The 18,536-nt window shown below is 37.3% G+C and overlaps 1 protein-coding gene across 3 annotated transcripts in view; it reads left to right on the top strand.

The window, feature by feature from the left end:
* Positions 1-18,536, top strand: part of ANKMY2 (ankyrin repeat and MYND domain containing 2) — a 35,436-nt gene that overhangs the window by 4,087 nt on the left and 12,813 nt on the right. For all 3 annotated transcript variants that reach the window (XM_060157111.1, XM_060157112.1, XM_060157113.1), the window contains 4 exons: positions 3,073-3,137; positions 9,034-9,172; positions 11,035-11,133; positions 17,604-17,764. In XM_060157111.1, coding sequence (XP_060013094.1) covers positions 3,073-3,137; positions 9,034-9,172; positions 11,035-11,133; positions 17,604-17,764 — 464 coding nt within the window. The remainder of the gene's footprint in view (positions 1-3,072; positions 3,138-9,033; positions 9,173-11,034; positions 11,134-17,603; positions 17,765-18,536) is intronic.

Here is an 18,536-nt window from a genome sequence, read left to right as displayed (position 1 = left end):
AATTATAGCATAGAGTTCAAAGACAAATTTAAATTCAAATACGTAGTTACCATTAACTATATGACTGGGCAGGTTTTGCAACCTCTGTGGGCTTCATTGTCTTCCTTTACAAAACAACAGCTCTTTTAGTTACTCTAATTTTTATGTAGTGATTCATAATCCTAACTTGAAGACATTTTGTTACAAAGTCTAAAAATAGATACACATAGGAGAATTTAGAAACTTTACACTTAAACAGATTCACTACTTCAAAATATATGTTGTAATTAGAAGTCTATTTTAAATTTCATTTATAACTATGTATCTATGATTAAGTCTGTATCCATATATTATTTTTAAATACAGACACTTTAATTATTTATACATGATTTTACTTATACATAAATGTAACAGCAACTAACAAGCCAAATAGTTTTTTAAATACTTAACTTAGATATAGATTCCTCAAAACATTCCTGTTGAGGGATCCCACTAAATGATTGAAACTCATAAATATTCAGATCTCATGACTATCTGATGGATTGCTGGAAACAGAAAATGACATGTTAGTTTGTTTCTCCCTTTTTGTTTGTTTTGGCTACTTCTCCTTGTCTTCAGTAGAGACCAGTGGTCCCAAACTAGATATTAGAAATGTCGCAGTGAATTATATTATGCTGCTGTAAATATAAATAACAAGAGCATCTAATATGCACTGAGGTTGTACTCCGTGCCCGGTACCAAGCCAAGCCCTTAGTCCTAAGAACACTGTGGGATGGATGTTATTATTTCTGCTTCCTATATAAGAAAACTGAGGGTTTTATAGGACTTGTTCAGTTTTATAGTGGTCCTGAAAGGGCTCTAGTGTGATATAAGAGAGGGCAGTAACAGTGAGAATATCACTCTTATCATCATCTCTTCTCTGCTAAAATGCTGGTCCATCCAGATAAGTTATCTATCCCACCGTAATGGAGCAGGTTGGGTTGTGTTTTCTTCTCTGGAGCAACTTGGAGAAATTCTCACAAGGGAAACAAATTATTAAATATTATTTTCGTCAGTTATGTCTATTCTTTTTTGTCTCCAATGAGGATAAATGTTGACTCATTTCCCATCCCCTTTATAGTACCACATCCCCTCATCTTAAGAGTTTGTTAAATCAGATTTAACATATTTCTTTCCCAAGTAAAGCAAATAATCTTTTAATTGCAAAATATTGTTTGAGAGTATACTATGCACAGTAAGGAATGACAAAAAATAAAAATCCTTCTGTGTAAACTATGTGTTTCCCATTTGCATGCTATTCTAGACCTTCTACAGTTTCCTAATGTCATTAAATTAGAAACTCCAAGCTAGAAATCATCAAAAGTTTTTCCTCTTGGGGGTATTTTGCTCATCTATTTTCCAAAATATGTTTTCATTCTCTAGAAGCCCAAACAGTTTCAGAAAAATTTTCCCATCCTGGTCCCTGCATTTCAAAAGACTAACTGGTATTCCATGGTATGTGAGTGAACAACTCACTTTTTTTTTTTTAGTTGCCCTGCGATTGGACAGATTTACTGTACATTGTTAGCCACTGGGCTAAACATTTTATAGAATTATTGGCCTGTTGTCTAATATGAGCCAAATGTTTATGATTGCAATCCCCATCCTTTCCCTAACATATAGCAGGCTCTGTCATGATCACAATCCCTATAGTATTCTCCCTTTATTGCATAAACATCTCTCAGTCAGATGGAAAATAACTTCAGTTATTCCTCAGTGGATAATGGGGTTCAGCTGAAGCATCTTCCTCAAGTGAAACTGGTGTGCAGGAGTTTGTTCTAATTCCTTTCCAAAGATGTTTGAGAGTCTCTGGTGAGAAGCCACAGATATGGATAAGCTGCCCTGCACAACCTGCTTGCATGCTTGAAGGCTTTCCCCTCTCCCTCTGTAGCCATTCAGCCAGTGATACCAACTGCCCTCAGGTGGAGGGTGGGACCAGACAAATGAACTCTTGGCACAATAGCTGCTGTCATAATTCGGGGCCTTGTAGATCACTCACTTGACATTTCCCCAGATGAGCTATTTCGCTATCAATCTAGGAGACATTTCTGTATCTCCCCTCTGTTAGTGAGGGGCACTCAGACCATGTGCCTAAGAAGCAGGTTGGGTAGAAAGAAGCAGGCTAAGCTTCATTCTGCATTCCACCTTTAGCTCTGGAAGAACTGCAAAGTTTAACACATTCTTGAACTATAATTCTAAATTTAAAGACAAGAAATAACTCCTAGTTGAGGATGCTTCTATTCTTTTATGTCCTTTTAGAGGAGAGGCTTATCTCATCCTTTCTCCCTGAGAACATGCAATTTCATTATCCCGTTCCCCGTCACACCAGAAATTTTTTGGCAGAACATGTGATTGGCTCCTATTAAGGATGATAATAGCAACATTCTCTCCTGCAACTATGCCTTAGTATGCCTTACAGAAGGCTGGAAAACCTGATAGTCGTGGCCCAATTACAGCTTATTTACAAATTTACAGAGACTGACCTTCAGGTTTACATCAGATGGCTTTCAGTATGCGAGTCTGAATACTGACCATATGGCACTTTTATATAGTACGAGGCATAAAAGATACATTTACCTCAGCATTTCCAAACCAAGAATTCTGTTAGGAGCATGCCATCAATTCACAGGACGTAGTGGTGACAAGGTATATAAATACTGACTGTATTTTGAACTGTTATTACATTGACTGCAATTTAAGCTTCAGATGGTGGGTTGGATTAGATGCCCTTTAAGATTTGTTTCAGTATTAAAAGTGTTATGCTTTGTGGTTATTGTATTACTGCCAAAAGGAAAATGTGGCCAGTTTAATATACTATAAGGCCAATGGAAGTAAAAGCAAGATGCAGCTATTTTAGTCTATATGAATCTGTTCTCTGGGATAATTACTTTGCGGAATAAACAGTATGCGATTGATGCTTTATTTCTTAGCAACCTGACCTGACTCATCTTAGTTTTACAGATAACCCTTTAAAGTCTGTTTCTTTGACGTTAGATTTTTTTTCTGTTCTAGATATAAAAAAACCTTTGCATTTTCTTTCTTTTTTTTTTTAAGGTACTGTCCAAGAAGCTGGAACATTGTTAGCCAGCAAGAATGTTCATGTCAACTGCTTGGATGAGGTAAAATTTAAAACATTTAATAAAGTTTTACTTCCTATGAGAGTGGGTAATATATAAAATCTAATAATAAGAGTTGTTTTCTAGCATTTGTGCTCAAGTTATCCTAAGCTCTAAAGCAAATGTCAGCAGACAGGTTGCAAAAGATAATAAGGATATAAAAACATGTTTAATTTTACTGGTAATCGAATAAGTGACCGTTAAACCAATTCCATGTCATTTCTTGTGAAACATTGGACTTTTATATGCTACTGGATTAGGTATAAATTGGCATCATATTCTGGAGAAAATTTTAGAATATTTCTCATTTTTAAATGTATATACCTTTGATCCAGCAATTCTACTTCTCGGGAGGGTTAACTGACCTAAACTCAACTTTCTAGAACAATTGCAATCCAGAATAACTTTCTGAGATGGTAGTTTCTCTTCAGAGCTGTCCAGTATGGCAGCCATTAGCCATGTGTGGCTAGTAGATATTATACAGGACAGTTCTAGTACTAGAACATTAACTGAATTTCAGTTTCTCATGCAGCAAAGGAGGTGTTTTGTTAACCCTTTACCCGCACATGGGTAGTAAAGTTAATATCAGACAAAATAAAGCTTAAAGGGCTTCTCCTGGTGGCGCAGTGGTTCAGAGTCCGCCTGCCGATGCAGGGGACACGGGTTCATGCCCCGGTCCGGGAAGATCCCACGTGCCGCGGAGCGGCTGGGCCCGTGAGCCTTGGCGGCTAAGCCTGCGCATCCGGAGCCTGTGCTCCACAACGGGAGAGGCCACAACAGTGAGAGGCCCGCGTACCGCAAAAAAAAGTTTAAAGCAAAAAAGCAAAAAAAAAAAAAAAAACAAAAAAAGATGTAGACTCTTTCTTATAGAAAGTTGATAAACCACCAGGAATATACCAGCCTTAAGCCTTCACTAATAATCTTATAAGCTTTGAGGTTTATAAAGAAAAAAGTAGAATTCAAAGGAGAAATTTGTAAGACCACGATAGCATCTTTTAGAAAATGATAAGTAGAAAAGAGTATTCAAGGCATGGAAAATTTGAATAACCTAACAGTCTATGCACTTTATATAAGACAGAAATAGTACATCTCCATTTACATTTAACACTGTTAAAAACTGGTTTATGGGCTTCCCTGGTGGCGCAGTGGTTGACACTCCACCTGCCGATGCAGCGGACACGGGTTCGTGCCCCGGTCCGGGAAGATCCCACATGCCGCGGAGCAGCTGGGCCCGTGAGCCATGGTCGTTGAGCCTGCGCGTCCGGAGCCTGTGCTCCACAACGGGAGAGGCCACACAGTGAGAGGCCCGCGTACCGCAAAAAAAAAAAAAAAAAAAAAAAAAAAAATTGGTTTATGTATTATACTTTTTTTTTATTTTAGAAATGAGTTTTTTCTTTTTTAAAAAAATTTTTATTTATTTATTTATTTTTTGGCTGCGTTGGGTCTTTGTTGCTGCGCGTGGGCTTTCTCCAGTTGCGGGGAACAGGGCGGGGCTACTCTTCATTGCGGCGTGCGGGCTTCTCATTGTGGTGGCTTCTCTTGTTGCGGAGCACGGGCTGTAGGTGCGTGGGATTCAGTAGTTGCGGCACTCGGGCTCAGTTGTTGAGGCTCACGGACTCTAGAGTGCAGGGTCAGTAGTTGTGGCACTCGAGCTTAGTTGCTCCGCGGCACGTGGGATCTTCCCGTACCAGGGTTCGAACCTGTGTTCCCTGCATTGGCAAGCGGATTCTTAATCACTGCGCCACCAGGGAAGTCCCGTATTATACTATTTTGTAAAGGAAAAATTTAACTAACTTTAAACAAGTTTACCAAATGCAATATAACACTGAAAATAAACAAAAATATGTTCCAAAGAATAAAACATATAACCTGAATGTTTTTAAAAATTCTGAATAGTTCTTCGGTAAAAGAAGAAATAGAAGTAGAAATTTCCTACTATAAACAACTGAAAACACAACATTTATCAAAAGCTACTGTTTATCAAAAGCCGTGTCATGTGGCCAAAGTCATATTCAGAGGAAATTTTGTAGCACTTGTTATTGTACTTTAAATCTTTGTGTTGTTCTGACCTTTCAACTCATGAAATTAGATAAAAAGAATAAAGTATACTCAGAAAATAGAAGAAATGAGTTAAGAAAAATAAAATAGAAATAAAAAATTTTTAAAGCCATCAAGCACAAGCAACAAAAGAAAAAGTAAAGAAAAAATAAAAATTAAAACCTTTGTGCTTCAAAGCACACCATCCAGAAAGTAAAAATAAAAGCCACAGAATGGTTTTACAAATCATATCTGGTAAGGGACTTGTAACTAGAACGTATTAAGAACTCGTACAACTCAATAATAAAAATGGCAAATAACCCTATTAAAAAATGGGCAAAGGATCTTCTTCTTCCGAAGAAGACATATGAATAACCAATATGCACATGAAAAAAGGCTCAAAATTAGCTGCCAGGGAAATGCAAATCAAAACCACAATGAGGGCTTCCCTGGTGGCGCAGTGGTTGAGAGTCTGCCAGTGATGCAGGGGACACGGGTTCGTGCCCCGGTCTGGGAAGATCCCACATGCCGCGGAGCGGCTGGAGCCTGTGCTCCTCAACGGGAGAGGCCACAACAGTGAGAGGCCCGCGTACCGCAAAAAAAAAAAAAAAAAAAAAAAAAAAAAAAAAAAAAACCACGAGAGGCCACTTTACACCCACTAGGATGGCAATAATAAAAATATATATGTAGATAATAACAAGTATTAGTGAGGATGTGGAGAAGCTGGAACCCTCGTGCTTTGCTGGTAGGAATATAAAATGGTGCAGCTGCTCTTTAAAATGGGTTGACAGTTCCTCAAATGATTAAACATAGAGTTACCATATAACTCAGCAATCCTAGGTATGTAACTAAGAAAAATAAAACATATGACAATACAAAAACTTGAACATGAATGTTTATAGCAGCATTATTCATAAGAGCCAAAGGTGGGAACAGTCCAAACATCCATCAGCTGATAAGTGGATAAACACAGTGTAGTGTATCCATGCAACAGAATATTATTCAGTCACAAAGAGGAATGAAGTCCTGGTGCATGCTACAACATGGGTGAATTTCAAAAACATTCTCCCAAGTGAAAGAAGCCAATCAAACAAGACTAATATTGTATGATTTCATGTATAGGAGATGTCCGAAATGGGCAAGTTCATAGACACAGAAAGTAGATTAGCGGTTGCCTAAGGCTGGGTAATGGGATGGGGAGGGGTAACGGGAATGACTGCTAATAGGTATGGTATTTCATTTGGTTTTGACAAAAATATTCTAAAATTGATTGTGGTGATGGTTGCACAACTCTGAAAATACTTAAAACTATTTAATTGTAACATTAAATGAGTAAATTATATCACAATGAAGCTGTTAAAAAAGAAAAGATAAAACAAAGTTATCAATTTAAGACCAAAAAAATAGACACAATTTGGAAAGTATAAGCAAGAAAATAATAAATAAACACCAAGGAAGTAAGAGCATAACTGCAATTATAAGAGGAATTGTCATAACTTTTTAAAGCCAATTCATTTGAAAACCCATATGAAAGTAGTGATTTTTTTAGGAAAATAAAAATGAACGTATTTATCTCATATAGAAATAGAAAAACTGGGATAATTAAGGAAGATTTGTATAAATGTATTTAAGTGCCAACTACCTTCTAAAGCTGCACACCTGAGTAAGCTTTACAAAACATTCAAGGAACATTTAATTCTCATTTTACACAGATTGTACCATTAGTTCATAAAAAGATGGGAAGCTGCCTAACTCATTTGATAAAGTTAGCATAATGCTGATGCCAAAACAGGAAGAAGCCCAAGCAAACTGTGGGCTCAATTCACTTTGTAATACAGATGCAAAAACACTATATAAAATACTACCAACTTGATCCAGTAGTGTATCAAAAGAATAATAAGGCTTAACCAAGTAAGGTTTCTCCAAGAATGATAGGATGGTTCAGTTTAGAAAATCTTTCAATGTAATTCACTATATTACAGAATAAAAGAGAAATATGATCATCTCAATAGATATAATGCATTTGATAATATTTAACTACTGGGGGTAAAAACTCTTTTAACAACTTAAGATAGAATGGCTTTTCTGTAACTTGAATAAGTTTGCAGAAACCTTCCACAAGCATTGGCATCCTACTTAAGGTTAAAACATGAGACACACTCCTGTACTTAATGTTTAAACCTAGGGGCACCAAATTCAAGAGAAGGAGGTTCCTGGAGCTTCTGTGAGTGAGCTGCGCACAGATTTGGCCTCCTTGGTATTCCTTGAACCCAATGCTCCTCTCCCCCAAAGAGTTTTACACTTGCATTCTCTTTACTGGAGCATTCTTCCTCTAGTTATTTACATCCTTTGCTCCTTCCAGGGCTTTGTTCAAATGCCACCTGCTCAGAGGGACATTCTTTGACTGTTCTTTTAAAAATAACGATCTCTTCTTACCTTCTGCCATTCCCTCTCCCCCTTACTCGATGCTGTTTCCCTATAGCACTTATTATCACCATCTACCTTGTCACCCCTACTAAAATTTAGTGCCAGGGACTTAGACTTTAGGGGCATGGAATTTGCTCATTGCTACCCACAGTGCATAGATCTGTGTCTGACATATCTTAGGCACTCGATAAATATTTGCTGAATGAATGAATGCTGCATTTAATGATATAGAGTTGTAACTCAATAGACTAATATTGATGAATTCTTTGATTTAAAAATTATGGGAGAGAAACTTTATTTTTAGGGTCATCATATTTAAAGTTTTTTAAACTACTAAAGTTTTAATCTCCTTATCAGTTTCCCGTTACTACTCTCAAGAAACATTGACTACTACTAAGTTGCCTCTTGTAGAACCTTCCTATGATTCTCACATCAACAAATCTCTGATAATATTGATGACGATGTTCATTATAATAGTCTAGAATCATCAAGAACAATTCAAATTATGTTAGTGTTCTAAGATTTGCTTAAAAAAGAGATTATGTGTTTTAGAGAGGTTTTCATCCAGAGTAACTCTGAAATTCCAGCACTCAGAGAGTCTCTCCTGGATTCTGAGAAGATTTACTTACAGGGAACATCTCATTTATTTATCCACCAAATAGTATTAGGTAGTCAACATATAAAGTTGGATGTTTCATTGGATATGGACAAAACATATGGAGACTAAACAGTGTAGCCTGGTATAAACACTACCAATCATTTCTCCATATTCATATAATCATATATATAACCAAATCATATATATATGATCAAAATATAAATGTGATTTTGAGGATCATTTTTTAAAAATGAGAACACTCTAACATACATTTCTCACATCTTGTTTTTCTCATTGGCAGTAATTCAAGGAAATTTTTTCAATTCAATAGATACAAATGTATTCAATTAGTAACATCACACTATTCCATACTATTCCATGCTATGGATATACCACATTCAACTTTCCCCTTGATAAGCATTCTATTTGTTTTAAGGTTTTTCCTTACTTTTTTCTTTTCTTTTCTTTTTTTAATGCATTTTTATCTGCTTGTTCATTTGTTTCCCCAGGAGCTAAGTATGTGTAGTAGAGATGAGAGCCCTGATAAATTTAAGTTTTGGTCCTTGCCCTGGCCATTTTACTAGTCATGTGAAGTTGAGCAATTCTTCTCTGAATCTGTTTGCTAATCTGTAGAAAACCTCAGGTAATAAAACCATCTTTTTTCTTCAGCAGTTTATGGAAGATCCAAGTGGGGAATTGAGTATAAAAATGCAGATTATAAAGATGATTTTATTAATTCATTTTATTTTGTGTTTTAATTTAATTGCAGGAATTGTTCATAGGCAGGGGGAGAGGTAAATAAGTAAACTTAATACTTTTTTTCCCTTTCTGTTAAAGAATGGAATGACTCCTCTAATGCATGCTGCATATAAAGGAAAACTTGATATGTGCAAATTACTTTTACGACATGGAGCTGATGTAAATTGTCATCAACATGAACATGGATACACAGCCCTCATGTTTGCTGCACTTTCTGGTGAAGTTTTAGCATTTATTCTAATATACCAATAATAGTCACCTATACAAATTTGTTATAAGAATGTGTACATTTTTAAATTAAGCGCATTTTTGTTATAGTAATTTTAAGATCATGTCTTATGGAAAGACATGGTGGGAATCGGTTTTGAAAAGCTATAATGTATGAAGTATGTTATATAGTTTATAGTATAGTTTATAGTTTGGTGATGTCTCTTTAGTTATTTAAATCACTTGATTCTTTTTTTTTTTTTTTTTTTACATCTTTATTGGGGTATAATTGCTTTACAATGGTGTGTTAGTTTCTGCTTTATAACAAAGTGAATCAGTCATATGTAAACATATGGGAACATATGTTTACGTATGACTGATTCACTTGATTCTTTGTATTGACAATATATTTTGTTTAGAGTTGTGGAGCTAGATCTATTATTCTTACAATTTAGTTTCTTTGCTGTTCTATAGTTTTATATTTTGAAGTAATATGAAAGCTTCTTTGTTGTTCTCTTGAGAGAATACCTGCTATGATAGGGCTATTTGCTTCAGTGACATTTAAGTACTAAATATGATGATCCATTTAGAAACTTACTCTGATTCATGTTGCTTATAATTTGCTGAATAAAGACAATTGGGAAATATCTAAAATTAGGTGGAATTATCTGTCCTTGTTACAGTTTTTTAAGAAAATAAATATGTAACTTAATATTACCATGCTTTAAAAGCAGTAATCTGTATTTTTATAATCCAGGGGGAAAAAAAGCATTTCTAAGCATAGTATAAAATATAGAATTCAAAAAGGGCAACATTGCCTAATTTGATTACATAAAATCTTAAAACATTTCCATATATAGAAAATACCATAGAGTTAAAATATAAATTAAAAAACTAAGGAAAATAGTTATTACCATTTCTAAAAAGGTTGTATCATTATATATGAAGAGTTCTTATAAGTCAGTCAGAAAACAACAAATACTACAGTAGAAAATTAGACAGAAAATTGAACAGAGAACAAAAGTAATACAACTGGCTAATAAGCTTAAAACGCTCTCAAAGATCTGCAGATTAGAACAACAAATGATAACCTTTCACTTAAACATATTGGCAAAGGTTAAGGAGGAATGATGATGCCCAGCCTTGGCACAGGAACTTTTGTGCACTGTTTTGCGGAGTGTACATCAGCCCAACCTTGCTGGAAGGCAGCCTGGTAAAATGCATTTAAAATATGCATAACCTTTGATCCTACAGTGTTTTCCAGGAACTGTTCCTAAGGAAATCATAGTTCAAGCTTGCAAAAAGTAATGGGAAATGGTGTCCACTGAGTATAGTTGATAATAGCAGATTATCTGTAAGGATTCCTTTAGTGAAAGAAAACAAATAGAATCACTATGAATGTGTAGATAGGACAAAGTGTAAAAAGATAGATCCTCAACTGTCAGTAGTTATCTCAGGGCCTGTAGGTGTGAAGGATGGGATGAGTCAGTAGACATTAAGGGGAGACTTTTAGTCATTTTATTTTTTCTGTCTTTGTTTTTTGTTTTGACTTTATACTAAGCATTATTCTTTTTTTTAATACTAAGTATTATCATAGGAAAAACATACTTTGTCTTGTTAAAAAAAAAAGTTATATTCAATTCCATACCATTTTTGTATTGCTTGATGTGTTTTCTAGAAAATAAGGTTAATTTCTATGTGGGTTCTATAGCATTTTACTTTTTGCTATAGTTATGATTTATATTTTGGAAAAAATGAAAATATCCACAAAATAGAAACCTAAAACTCAGCAGAAAAAAAAGGGTACAGATTATTTAAAAGGGAATATTTGAATTGTGCAGTCTTAACAAGTATGTTTCTTTTTAACTCTAGGTAATAAAGACATCACGTGGGTAATGTTGGAAGCTGGTGCCGAGACAGATGTTGTCAACTCTGTAGGAAGAACAGCAGCTCAGATGGCAGCCTTTGTGGGTGAGTTTTTATGGCAGTTTTACATTAGCTTATACCCAGAGTTTCCCCCATGGAAAAAAATACCACTTTGCTTCTCAGAGTGTAAATACTGTCATGTTTCTTTTTCTTTTTTTTTTTTTTTTTATAACAGCCATGTAAATGACCTTGTCTCCCTTTCACTTTTTATTTTTTTAATTTTATTTATTTATGGCTGTGTTGGGTCTTCGTTTCTGTGCGAGGGCTTTCTCTAGTTGCGGCAAGTGGGGGCCACTCTTCATCGCGGTGCACGGGCCTCTCACTATCGCGGTCTCTTGTTGCGGAGCACAGGCTCCAGATGCGCAGGCTCAGTAATTGTGGCTCACGGGCCCAGTTGTTCCGTGGCATGTGGGATCTTCCCAGACCAGGGCTCGAACCCGTGTCCCCTGCATTGGCAGGCAGATTCTCAACCACTGTGCCACCAGGGAAGCCCTGCCATGTTTATTTTTAAAAAAGCAAATGTTTACAGTTTTGTCTAACTTAATGAAACACCTAATGACACTTTGGATAACATGAACAAGCTATTTTGAATCTCCACTCTGAAATACAGAGTGTGGTGAGGCCTTTTTGTTGCAGTCAAATGCTTGAATGAGAATATTTTACTCCTCTAAGGAAATAGTTTAACCTAATGTTTAAGAACAGGAACTGTGGAGTCAGTGATCCTGGGTTGAAATTCTGGCTGTACCACTTAACAGCAAGTTACTTAATGATTCTGATCTTCAGTTTCCTCATTGCAAAATGTTTACATGGTTATTGAAAGGATTAAATGAGATGATAGACCTAAAGAGCTTTACATGTAGCTCTCAATAAATGCCATCAGTTATTGCTGTTTATAATAATTACAATGATTAGGAAGGAGCATTAATGATAATACAATATACAGCTGTTTCATTATCATCCTCATCAACCACAAACATTTATTGCGTGTGCCTAATATTTCTTGATGTGTTAATCCTGTTACTTGATATAATATAGGGGGTTTAGAAGAGAGTGGGAATGAATATTTGATGTTTGGTATTTTGGCCCCAATGAGTTGGCAGTTAGAAGAGTCCATTGATAGAAAAGCAATGATAGAAATATCTGATTTATTGGGAATGTAGTAAGTAGCTCGGTGAGGCCTAATGATTCATTAAACAGATACTTAACATTCACAACCTGTAGACCAAGCATCACTCTAGATGCTTTGGTGAATAAGACAGAGGGTGTTCCTCCATTCATGGCACTAAGAGGATAAAGGCAATGACTATGTGAAAATGTATTCCAATGGGTGACTTAAGGGTTCCATAAAATACATCAAAGGGAGGGATCTTCTCTCCCATTCCAAGGGAATTTCAAGAGAGAAATTACATGTAAGCTAAGGTACAGTGGGAATTAGTCAGATATGGGGGACAGTAACTGTATATGGTGTTAAATTTTATTATTATATTACTTAAAACTACTAATAGTAAGTACTGTTGATTAAGTCAAAACAGTCACTGAGTCACTTTATGACAGCTCTTTAAGAACAAATATTGTTGTTTTATTTTACTTCAGTTCAGGAGGATTTGAAAAAGGTATGGCTTTGCTGTGCAAACTTCAGAGAAATATTTATCTCCCACAGTTAGGGGCTTCCTGGTTGCTACCAGCTCAGCCCTCAGCTAACTTTGAGGGTGTCAGTTTAGTAAGAAAAAACACTAAACTAGGAATCATGAGACTCATATTTTAGTTCATATCTGCTCCTAATTAGTTACAAGATCACAGGCAAATCCCTTCACCTCCAGATCCTCAGTTTTCTGATATGTACGAAGAAGCCAGGGAATTGGATGATCTGAAGTTCTCTTTAACTCTACAAGTTTTCATTATGTCCACAATGTGATGAAATAGAGCTGAGATAGAGGTTAAGTAACTTTCCCCAGATCACAGGGCTGGAAGTGGAGGAGCCTGCACTTTCAACCATTAATACAATGCTTTTCTTTTTCTCTGTTTTCTTAATACTATCAATACTACGTTAATAAAAATCTAATGTACACCTGTCCACAATTCCATCCTAAAGTGAGGGTAATGCTTTCATTCCATTTTAATCTATTTAGACTAATTTCATAGACAGAAAATTACATTGTACCCTTTCAAGTTGACATTATATTTTCCTTATAGTCTTATTAAAAACTCATTCTCCCACTTTCATTCCCCTCAGGCAGATCAATATGTATACATATGTACTCACACACGTGCAAGATTTTTTCATCTTTTACAAATCAGGTCATACAAATATATTCCTTGCAACTTGTTTTCCTCACTTACCAGTACACCATGGAAGTCCCTCCCGTCTCACTCAGTATGTGGCTGGGGCTGTGTGTGTGTGTGTGTGTGTGTGTTTCCTTAATGTGATTGGCCTGGTCTTGTTAGAGTAAATTTTCTTTCTCCTTTTATTAACTTGAAAGATCAAGAATGCTTTTATGTTCTACCAGTGCGTACTCTCCTATTCACAATGCTCCCAGTTAAACCCATATTTCTCAGTTACTATCTAGAAACAAGAGCAAAACTATACCCTGTGCCCTACGCTTAAGGTTTTGCATTTGCCCATTTAGCAACCCCAACAAGATGAAATCCTTATAACTCATTTATTTCTCCACATTCTCTGTGTTTGCCTTGTCAGGCAGCAGGCCTTTCCTTTCCTCCTCCACCACTACGACTAGCTGTGGACTTGCCTGAGAAAGTCTAGAATGTTTGGGCCAATATGTCATTAGAGTGTCATTCGTGGTGTGTTCTTTCTGCTTCAGCAGTCCTCACCATCTACAGTATAATTTCTCCATCGTGCTGTCTCCACCCGTTGGGATTAACTAACTCTGCTGCCAAGGGCTCTTGTTCTTCACTCTCTCCTCTCTTTTCTCGTTGCTCCATCTTGAGATCTCTGTTCTCATTTAGGTTTTGGTTACAGGACATTCTCAGATGGTACGTAGGTTGTATATTGTTTGAAACCCATCATAACCAAAACTCTCTTTTTCTCTGAAATGCGAGTCATATGTTGGCTAGTTTCATGATTCTTATATCACTGTTCTATTCTCTCAATCATATGTAGAAGTTACTCCACAGTTTTCTAAATCCTGGTTTTGTAAGTGAGAATGTAATTGATTTTTCTTTGTCAACTTTTCATTTCTTAGTCTGGAACTGTATTTCAATTTCAGTTTATCCTTGAAAGTAAAAAATTGTACTAGCATGTGTCTGGTTGTGTGTATGTTCTCATTAATCCTGCCGAGGGCTGACTCAGTGAGCCCATTCAGTCTAGAAGACGCAAGTCCAGTGATAGTAATAATGGCACAAAATGATGCCCTGGTCCCCACCCAGCCCCCACCCCCAGCATTCATTTTCTATATTAATAGTACTATTTTATTTGTAGGTATTCACAATTCATAAATTAAAAACTCATAAAACTAAATATTTAATAGTTTCAATTTTAAAATTTAAATATAAATTAAGTAAAAATTTATAAAGATAAACTTTAAATATATATGTATATCACTCTAATATAAATTATTGGCAGATTTTTTTAAATAAAATATCAAAATTACCTAAGTACTACCTAAAATGAGAAAGATTAATGTTGGAAAAAAGTAAAGTAATATTATTTTTTTCCTTCTCACAAAGGTGTAATTTTAACAAACCTCTAGTCCTACGACAGTGTCATTGTTAGGTAGCCAGTATTTTATGTACAAATATTTCCAACTGCTAACAAGGCTTTTTCTGAGTATACTAGTTGGAGGACTGAGAAGATGTAGTTACAAACTAAGTCTGTATTTTCCTCTGATCCCTTTACCTTCAAATATTCCTATGTCTATTTTGATAGTTAGAAGCTATTTTATTTTTTATTTTAATTTTTTTAAATTTATTTATTTTTGGCTGCGTTGGGTCTTCGTTGCCGCACACAGACTGTCTCTAGTTGTGGTGAGCGGGGGCTACTCTTCATTGTGGTGCACGGCCTTCTCACTGCAATGGCCTCTCGTTGTGGAGCACGGGTTCTAGGCGTGCGGGCTTCAGTAGTTGTGGCACGTGTGCTCAGTAGTTGTGGCTCGCGGGCTCTAGGGCACAGGCTCAGTAGCTGTGGTGCATGCACTTAGTTGCTCCGCGGCATGTTGGATCTTCCCAGACCAGGACCCGAACCCGAGTCCCCTGCATTGGTAGGTGGATTCTTAACCACTGCACCACCAAGGAAGTCTCTAGAAGCTATTTTAGAGCACCTTTTTTTTTTTAAACAGGAACCTCTGTCTTTTTATGGAAGCTGGATGTGTTTTAGAAAGCAGCGCAATTTGTCTTCATCTTCTTTAGTTTCTTCATGTACAGTTGTAAATTCCTGCACACCATTATCTGTGTTACTTTTGGCGCTGTCATGTTTACATCCTGCTTGTAGTATATTTGCTTGATTGTCATTTTTCTCCCTTCTTGAAGATTATGTAGGTAGAAATGATCATTTTCTAAACAGAACATTTCATATTTTTAATATTTCCTGTTACTGTTTGACTTTTCCTCAAGATATATACAATGGAGATTTCTGGTTTTAAAAAAAGAAAAGAAAAAGAAACTGGTGTTTCAGCATTTAAGAATAACATCAAATACCAAAAATGATACTGTGATCACTACTAAAACTTCCCTTCATATCATGGATGTGTTTTTTTATCATTTGTTTAATTATTAATTCTCCATCCATTTCTTTTTTTTCCTGGGTCTGTTTTTCAGCTCTCATCTCTTCCATAATGATTTCTATATCCTAGTTTTTCTCTGTTTTGAGATATTTCATCCCCTTCATCTTCTACATTACTATTTTAGTTCTCAATAGTAACCAGGATTACCTCTTTCAGTTTGTCTATTAACTTTTAAAAATGGAATCTTTCTGTGGTCCATGAAGGTCTCTTTACATACTGTAGTTGATCTGCTTAATTTAAGTTTTCTTCTTTGGTGGTTGTGGTTATGGTTTGGTTGTGGTGTGGTTGTAGTTGTAAGAACACGTTCCGCGGAAGAAGCCCTTTGCTGGAGGCATTGCAGAGTCTTTCGATATTGGATCCCCTTTGGTCCGCATCTCCTAGGCAGTCAGGTAAAGCCGACAGCGTCGTGGAGCTGTGAAGGGAAGTGCCATCTCTCTATACCTGTGGTCTTAGGGTCAACAAACCACAAGATATTTTGTCCTCTGCTGAGACACAGCGGGAAGCCGGTCCACTCTTGAGTTCTCCTTGAACTCTCAGGCAGGCTGAGCCCTTGGCCAACCTCAAGGGTCCACCTGGCCCACAATGCAATCCCCCCACAGGTCACCTGTTGTTGGCAGGATCGAGCAGATGCTCCCTGGACTGTGTACAAGTGGGCAGGGGCCACAAGGGCCACCCAGGGTGGACCCCTCTCTGGGAGCCCCGGCGTCTGGGCCGGCTCCCCAGGACTCTCCGCCGCTGGTCCCTCAGCCCTCCTCAGGCAGAGCGGAGGAAGAAGTCTGTCCTCCGGAGATTCTGGAAGAGCCTGTACCTGCAAATGTGCCCTGCAGGCACAGCCTGCTGGCCCAGAGTGGCCACTTTCTTGCTCCAGAGAAGTAGTGGAGAGGGAGCCAGGGAGGGGGAGGCAGCAGGAAAACACAGGCCACCAGCTTCGCCAGGGAAGGTTTTGCTTTCCTAGAACAATTTTTACCTCTGGAGATGGCTTAGAGAAGTGGCACAGGGATCTATGAGGAGCCGTAATGTGGATTCCAAGCTTACGGGGGCAAAAGCTTTTTCTCTAATTCATTTCACAAAGAGGCCAGGCTTTTCTCAAATTCAAGGGGGGAAGAGATTAGCTTAACAATATGAACAGTAATTATAATGATAATAACTTTATACAGAATAAATTTAAATTCTGTGTAAAGAAAGCCAGATGTGATTAGGGAAGAATGAATATCATTTGTGTAGGGGTGGAAGAAGACATTTAAATTACAAGCAACTTTTATTAAACATTTAGGGTCAATTTTAAGTTGAACGTTGCTTTTTTTGTTGTTGTTATCCACATAATCTTCTCATGTATTGTGAATTCTGTGTCTTTAAAAGGAGATTATTTCTTGGGCTTCCCTGGTGGCTCAGTGGTTGAGAGTCCACCTGCCGATGCAGGGGACACGGGTTCGTGCCCCGGTCCGGGAAAATCCCACATGCCGCGGAGCAGCTGGGCCCGTGAGCCATGGCCGCTGAGCCTGTGCATCCGGAGCCTGTGCTCCGCAACAGGAGAGGCCACGGCAATGAGAGGCCCGCGTACCACAAAAAAAAAAAAAAGATTATTTCTTGATCACAAAGCATGCTTATAGATGTTCCCCAGAACATTTTACCTCTCCTCCTCCCCCGTACTCTTCTTTCCTACAAATTGAAGATGTTGATGCATGTTTACTTCAGAAAACAGAGTAACATAATTAAAAAAATGGAAAATGTCTTATTTTGAATAATGAAATTATATATTTCCTATTTTTCTATTAAAAGGTCAACATGATTGTGTGACTATAATCAACAATTTCTTTCCTCGAGAGAAACTGGATTATTACACGAAACCCCAGGGACTGGATAAAGAGCCGAGGCTGCCCCCGAAGTTGGCAAGCCCCCTGCACAAAATTATCACCACAACAAATCTGCATCCTGTCAAGGTACTGTAACATCTACTGTATTGGCTTTCTATTCAAATATTGCTTCAGAATTTGAACGGCTCTTAGTACATAGGATCATAATTGTCTTGGGCTGCTTTTTGTTGATGTAAAGCTTGTGATAGACTCTCTTGTTCACTTGATACAGTGAAGGAGTACTGTCGTTTGAAACCTAGAAGAGAGTGAGGGACACAGCCTAGAGCAAGAGGAAAAGCTAGGCAGAGAGATGGGTTCAGCCGAAGCCTAGCTTCCACCTCATCTCACAGTGAGCTCCGGATCATTAATGGCTCCAGAGAGGCAAGGGAGCCAGGCTTTCATATGTCAGTCTGTAATTGGCTGAGGTCTGTCCCCAGAGGGAAAGGACAGCTTCCCAGATAGTGACAAGTGACGTGGCTGTCTTTGGATGAAGAAAGTTCCCTGAGGAAGGAGGCAGCTCGGAGCCCACAGCAGCCAACGAGCCAGCAGCAGGGACCTGGTACACAGGCCTGGTAAAGAGAATCTGGGTGGGGAACCAACAGCATCTACTACGCTAATTATCCTTCCAGGAAATGTTCTGAAATGTAATAATGAACACATTTTTTTTTCATGCAAGTAGGTATTTGATGCATTAAAGTGATACACTTCTTCTAGTAAATAGTCAAATCACACAGATTTTCAAACTCAGTAGACCAACCCGGAAGTCCAAATGGCTTAACTGGGAAACTTCAAGGGCTACTGTGAACTATTGCCACTGCTATTTTCTTCATGTTTTATATATGATCTTTGTGTTTATTTA

Source organism: Lagenorhynchus albirostris, chromosome 8 (genome assembly GCF_949774975.1).
Source record: "Lagenorhynchus albirostris chromosome 8, mLagAlb1.1, whole genome shotgun sequence".
NCBI lineage: Eukaryota > Metazoa > Chordata > Mammalia > Artiodactyla > Delphinidae > Lagenorhynchus > Lagenorhynchus albirostris.
The sequence above is the reverse complement of the archived record's forward strand: the minus strand, read 5'-3'. Positions and strand labels throughout refer to the sequence as shown.